Source organism: Montipora capricornis, chromosome 2, assembly GCF_036669925.1.
Source record: "Montipora capricornis isolate CH-2021 chromosome 2, ASM3666992v2, whole genome shotgun sequence".
In the NCBI taxonomy this organism is placed as follows: Eukaryota; Metazoa; Cnidaria; class Anthozoa; order Scleractinia; family Acroporidae; genus Montipora; species Montipora capricornis.
The window spans coordinates 59,051,622-59,058,048 of NC_090884.1; the positions used below are offsets into that span (position 1 = coordinate 59,051,622).

General features: G+C 63.5%; 1 protein-coding gene and 1 long non-coding RNA gene across 4 annotated transcripts in view; one reads left to right on the forward strand and one right to left on the reverse strand.

Moving 5' to 3' along the window:
* The window catches only part of LOC138028877 (uncharacterized), a 27,180-nt gene extending 26,181 nt beyond the window's left edge, over positions 1 to 999 (forward strand). Inside the window, exon 6 of one of the 3 annotated variants that reach the window (XR_011127758.1) lies at positions 71 to 999. This is a non-coding gene — a long non-coding RNA (uncharacterized lncRNA). The remainder of the gene's footprint in view (positions 1 to 70) is intronic. The other 2 variants (XR_011127754.1, XR_011127755.1) reach the window with 2 other exon arrangements.
* A 1,764-nt stretch (positions 1,000 to 2,763) lies between these two features.
* On the reverse strand, positions 2,764 to 5,943 carry LOC138037573 (dentin sialophosphoprotein-like). The gene has a single exon (XM_068883479.1). It carries the CDS (start codon positions 5,941 to 5,943, stop codon positions 2,764 to 2,766), a length of 3,180 nt encoding a protein of 1,059 aa, XP_068739580.1.
* Positions 5,944 to 6,427: the final 484 nt, after the last annotated feature.

The following is a 6,427-nucleotide window of genomic DNA, read 5'->3' on the forward strand; positions in this document are numbered from 1 at the left end:
GATATGTTCCAATGAGAAGAAGTAATGCTCTCTTGCTAATACTAAACATTTTTCCTATATTTTATCATAGATCTTCAGAAAAATGGAAACAGAAGAGAGGAACCAGTAATTTTTCTGGTGCCATCACTGCAGAAAGTGGTTCAACTCGGTCGCCCGGCTTGTCTCGCCCCACCAGTCATTTAACTCGGTCGCCAGGCTTGGTTCGCCCTGCAAGTCGTTCAACTTGGTCGCCCGGGTTAGGTCGCCCCGCGAGTTGTTCTACTCAGTCGCCCGGCTTCGTTCGCCCTGCGAGTCCAACTCGGTCACCCGACTTGTTTCACCCCGCGAGTCGTCCAACTCGGTCGCCCTACTTGTTTCGCCCCGCGAGTCGTTCAACTCGGTCGCCCGACTTGTCTCGCCCCGCAAGTCGTCCAACTCGGTCGCCCGAGTTGTTTGGCCCCGCGAGTCGTCCAACTCGGTCGCCCGACTTGTTTCGCCCCGCGAGTCGTGCAACTCGGTCACCCGACTTGTGTCGCCCCGCGACTCAACCAACTCGGTAACCCGACTTGTTTCGCCCCGCGAGTCGTCCAACTCGGTCGCCCGACTTGTTTCGCCCCGCGAGTCGTCAACCTCGGTCGCCCGACTTGTTTCGCCCTGCGAGTCGTCCAACTCGGTTGCCCGACTTGTCTCGCCCCGCGAGTCGTCCAACTCGGTCGCCCGACTTGTGTCGCCCCGCGAGTCGTCCAACTCGGTCACCCGACTTCTGTCACCCCGCGAGTCGTCCAACTCAATCGCCCGACTTATATCGCCCCGCGAATCGTCCAACTTGGTCGCCTGACTTGTCTCGCCCCGCGAGTCGTCCAACTCGGTCGCCCAACTTGTTTCGCCCCGCGAGTTTCGCCCCGCGAGTCTTCCAACTCGGTCGCCCGAGTCGTCCAACTCGGTCGTCCAACTCGGTCGACCGACTTGTGTCGCCCCGCGAGTCGTCCAACTCGGTCGCCAAAATTGTGTCGCCCCGCGAGTCGTGCAACTCGGTCGCCCGACTTGTGTCGCCCCGCGAGTCGTCCAACTCGGTCGCCCGACTTGTGTCGCCCCGCGAGTCGTCCAACTCGGTCGCCCGACTTGTGTCGCCCCGCGAGTCGTCCAACTCGGTCACCCGACTTGTTTCGCCCCGCGAGTCGTCCAACTCAGTCGCCCGACTTGTCTCGCCTCGCGAGTCGTCCAATTCGGTCGCCCGACTTGTGTCGCCCCGGAGTCGTCCAACTCGGTCGCCCGACTTGTGTCGCCCCGCGAGTCGTCCAACTCAGTCGCCCGACTTGTCTCGCCCCGCGAGTCGTCCAACTCAGTCGCCCGACTTGTTTCGCCTCGCGAGTCGTCCAACTCGGTCGCCCAACTTGTCTCGCCCTGCGAGTCGTCCAACTCGGTCGCCCGACTTGTGTCGCCCCGCGAGTCGTCCAACTCAGTCGCCCGACTTGTCTCGCCCCGCGAGTCGTCCAACTCGGTCGCCCGACTTGTGTCGCCCCGCGAGTCGTCCAACTCGGTCGCCCGACTTGTGTCGCCCCGCGAGTCGTCCAACTCGGTCGCCCGACTTGTCTCGCCCCGCGAGTCGTCCAACTCGGTTGCCCGACTTGTTTCGCCTCGCGAGTCGTCTAACTTGGTCGCCCGACTTGTGTTGCCCCTTGAGTCGTCCAACTTGGTCGCCCGACTTGTTTCGCCCCGCAAGTCTTGCAACTCGGTCGCTCGACTTGTGTCGCCCCGCAAAACGTCCAACTCTGTCGCCCCACTTGTTTCGCCTCGCGAGTCGTCCAACACGGTTGCCCGACTTGTGTCGGCCCGCAAATCGTCCAACTTGGTCGCCTGATTTGTTTCGCCTCGCGAGTCGTCCAGTTCGGTCGCCCGACTTGTGTCACCCCGCGAGTCGTCCAACTCGGTCGCCCGACTTGTGTTGCCCCACGAGTCGTCCAACTCGGTCGCCCGACTTTTGTCGCCCAGCGAGTCGTCCAACTATGTCGCCCGACTTGTGTCGCCCCGCGAGTCGTCCAACGCAGTCGCCCGACTTGTTTCGCCTCGCGAGTCGTCCAACTCAGTCGCCCGACTTGTCTCGCCCCGTGAGTCGTCCAACTTGGTCGCCCGACTTGTGTCGCCCCGAGAGTCGTCCAACTCGGTCGCGCGACTTGTGTCGGCCCGCGAGTCGTCCAACTCGGCCGCCTGACTTGTGTCGGCCCGCGAGTCGTGCAACTCGGTCGCCCGACTTGTGTCGCCCCGCGAGTCGTCCAACTCAGTCGCCCAACTTGTCTCGCCCCGCGAGTCGTCCAACTCGGTCGCCCGACTTGTGTCGGCCCGCGAGTCGTGCAACTCGGTCGCCCGACTTGTGTCGCCCCGCGAAACGTCCAACTCTGTCGACCCACTTGTTTCGCCTCGCGAGTCGTCCAACTCGGTTGCCCGACTTGTGTCGGCCCGCAAATCGTCCAACTTGGTCGCCTGATTTGTTTCGCCTCGCGAGTCGTCCAACTCAGTCGCCCGACTTGTGTCGCCCCGTGAGTCGTCCAACTTGGTCGCCCGACTTGTGTCGCCCCGAGAGTCGTCCAACTCGGTCGCGCGACTTGTGTCGGCCCGCGAGTCGTCCAACTCGGCCGCCTGACTTGTGTCGGCCCGCGAGTCGTCCAACTCGGTCGCCCGACTTGTGTCGCCCCACGAGTCGTCCAACTCGGTCGCCCGACTTGTGTCGCCCCACGAGTCGTCCAACTCGGTCGCCCGACTTGTGTCGCCCCGCGAGTCGTCCAACTATGTCGCCCGACTTGTGTCGCCCCGCGAGTCGTCCAACTCAGTCGCCCGACTTGTTTCGCCTCGCGAGTCGTCCAACTCAGTCGCCCGACTTGTGTCGCCCCGTGAGTCGTCCAACTTGGTCGCCCGACTTGTTTCACCCCGCGAGTCTTGCAACTCGGTCGCTCGACTTGTGTCGCCCCGAGAGTCGTCCAACTCGGTCGCCCGACTTGTGTCGGCCCGCGAGTCGTCCAACTCGGTCGCCCGACTTGTGTCGGCCCGTGAGTCGTGAAACTCGGTCGCCCGACTTGTGTCGCCCCGCGAGTCGTCCAACTCGGTCGCCCAACTTGTGTCGCCCCGCGAGTCGTCCAACTTGGTCGCCCGACTTGTGTCGGCCCGCGAGTCGTGCAACTCGGTCGCCCGACTTGTGTCGCCCCGCGAGTCGTCCAACTCGGTCGCCCGACTTGTGTCTCCCCGCGAGTCGTCCAACTCGGTCGCCCGACTTGTGTCGCCCCGCGAGTCGTCTAACTCGGTCGCCCGACTTCTGTCGCCCCGCGAGTCGTCCAACTCGATCGCCCGACTTGTTTCGCCACGCGAGTCTTTTAACTCGGTCGCCCGACTTGTGTCTCCCTGTGAGTCGTCCAACTCGGTCGCCCGACTTGTGTCGCCCCGCGAGTCGTCCAACTCGGTCGCCCGACTTCTGTCGCCCCGCGAGTCGTCCAACTCGATCGCCCGACTTGTTTCGCCACGCGAGTCTTCCAACTCGGTCGCCCGACTTGTGTCGGCCCGCGAGTCGTGCAACTCAGTCGCCCGACTTGTGTCGCCCCGCGAGTCGTCCAACTGGGTCGCCCGACTTGTGTTGCCCCGCGAGTCGTCCAACTCGGTCGCCCGACTTGTGTCGGCCCGCGAGTCGTGCAACTCGGTCGCCCGACTTGTGTCGCCCCGCGAGTCGTCCAACTCGATCGCCCGACTTGTTTCGCCACGCGAGTCTTTTAACTCGGTCGCCCGACTTGTGTCTCCCTGTGAGTCGTCCAACTCGGTCGCCCGACTTGTGTCGCCCCGCGAGTCGTCCAACTCGGTCGCCCGACTTCTGTCGCCCCGCGAGTCGTCCAACTCGATCGCCCGACTTGTGTTGCCCCGCGAGTCGTCCAACTCGGTCGCCCGACTTGTGTCGGCCCGCGAGTCGTCCAACTCGATCGCCCGACTTGTTTCGCCACGCGAGTCTTCCAACTCGGTCGCCCGACTTGTGTCGGCCCGCGAGTCGTGCAACTCAGTCGCCCGACTTGTGTCGCCCCGCGAGTCGTCCAACTGGGTCGCCCGACTTGTGTTGCCCCGCGAGTCGTCCAACTCGGTCGCCCGACTTGTGTCGGCCCGCGAGTCGTGCAACTCGGTCGCCCGACTTGTGTCGCCCCGCGAGTCGTCCAACTCGGTCGCCCGACTTGTGTCGCCCCGCGAGTCGTCCAACTCGGTCGCCCGACTTGTGTCGCCCCGCGAGTCGTCCAACTCGGTTGCCCGACTTGTTTCGCCTCGCGAGTCTTCCAACTCGGTCGCCTGACTTGTGTCGCCCCGTGAGTCGTCCAACTCGGTCGCCCGAGTTGTTTCGCCCCACGAGTCGTCCAACTCGGTCGCTCGACTTGTGTCGACCCGCGAGTCGTCCAACTTGGTCGCCCGACTTGTGTCGCCCCGCGGGTCGTCCAACTTGGTCGCCCGACTTGTGTTGCTCCACGAGTCGTCCATTTCGGTCGCCCGACTTGTGTCACTCCACGAGTCGTCCATCTCAGTTGCCCGACTTGTGTTGCCCCGCGAGTCGTCCAACTCGGTCGCCCGACTTGTGTCGGCCCGCGAGTCGTGCAACTCGGTCGCCCGACTTGTGTCGCCCCGCGAGTCGTCCAACTCGGTCGCCCGACTTGTGTCGCCCCGCGAGTCGTCCAACTCGGTCGCCCGACTTGTGTCGCCCCGCGAGTCGTCCAACTCGGTTGCCCGACTTGTTTCGCCTCGCGAGTCTTCCAACTCGGTCGCCTGACTTGTGTCGCCCCGTGAGTCGTCCAACTCGGTCGCCCGAGTTGTTTCGCCCCACGAGTCGTCCAACTCGGTCGCTCGACTTGTGTCGACCCGCGAGTCGTCCAACTTGGTCGCCCGACTTGTGTCGCCCCGCGGGTCGTCCAACTTGGTCGCCCGACTTGTGTTGCTCCACGAGTCGTCCATTTCGGTCGCCCGACTTGTGTCACTCCACGAGTCGTCCAACTCAGTTGCCCGACTTGTGTTGCCCTGCGAGTCGTCCAACTCGGTCGCCCGACTTGTGTCGGCCCGCGAGTCGTCCAACTCGGTCGCCCGACTTGTGTCGCCCCGCGAGTCGTCCAACTCGGTCGCCCGACTTGTGTCGCCCCGCGAGTCGTCCAACTCGGTCGCCCGACTTGTGTCGCCCCGCGAGTCGTCCAACTCGGTTGCCCGACTTGTTTCGCCTCGCGAGTCTTCCAACTCGGTCGCCTGACTTGTGTCGCCCCGTGAGTCGTCCAACTCGGTCGCCCGAGTTGTTTCGCCCCACGAGTCGTCCAACTCGGTCGCTCGACTTGTGTCGACCCGCGAGTCGTCCAACTTGGTCGCCCGACTTGTGTCGCCCCGCGGGTCGTCCAACTTGGTCGCCCGACTTGTGTTGCTCCACGAGTCGTCCATTTCGGTCGCCCGACTTGTGTCACTCCACGAGTCGTCCAACTCAGTTGCCCGACTTGTTTTGCCCCGCAAGTCGTGCAACTCGGTCGCCCTACTTGTTTCACACCGCGAGTCGTCCATTTCGGTCGCACGACTTGTGTCGCCCCGCGAGTCGTCCAACTCGGTCGCCCGACTTGTGACGCTCCGCGAGTCGTCCAACTCGGTCGCCCGACTTCTGTTGCCCCGCGAGTCGTCCAACTCTGTCGCTCGACTTGTGTCACCCTCAGTCGCCGGACTAGTTTCGCCCCGGGAGTCGTCCAACTCGGTCGTCCGGCTTGTGTCACCCTGCGAGTCGTTTAAGTCGCTTGGCCGGCTTGGTACGCCCTGCGAGTCGTTCAAGTCGGTCTCCTGGCTTGTGTCGCGTCGCGAGTTGTTTAACTTGGTCACCCGGCTTGTTTCGCCCTGGGAGTCGTTGCAGTCGGTCGCCTGGCTTGGGTCGCCCAGCGAGTCGTTTAAGTCAGTCGCCCGGCTTGGGATCGTCCCGCCTGTCATTCAAGTCGCTCGCCTGGCTTGTTTTACTGCCTGAGTCATTTAAGTCGGCTGCCCGGCTTGGTTTGGGACTGAGTTGAATGACTCGCTCGGCGAAACAAGCTGGGCGACTGGGTTAAAAGACTCGCGGGGCGATAGAAGCTGGGTGACCGACTTGAACGACTTCTGGGGCTACCCAAGCCGGGCGACCGAGTTGATCGACTCCGTGGGCGACACAAGCCGGGTGATCGACTTGAACGACTCATGGGATGACACAAGCCGGGCGACCAAATGAAACGACTCCCGGGGCGACCGAGTTGAACGACTCGCTGGGCGACACAAGCCGGATGATTGACTTGAACTACTCGCGGGGCGAAACAAGCCTTGTGACCGATTTGAAGGAGTCGCTGGGCGAACAAAGCTGCGAGACTGACTTGAACGACTCGCACAACTAAGCCGGGAAAGCGACTTGAACGACTCGCGGGGTGACACAAGCTGGGCGACCGGC

Coding starts and splice junctions, on each gene's coding strand:
- LOC138037573 (XM_068883479.1), bottom strand. CDS start 5,943: ATGACAGGCGGGACGATCCCAAGCCGGGCGACTGACTTAAACGACTCG.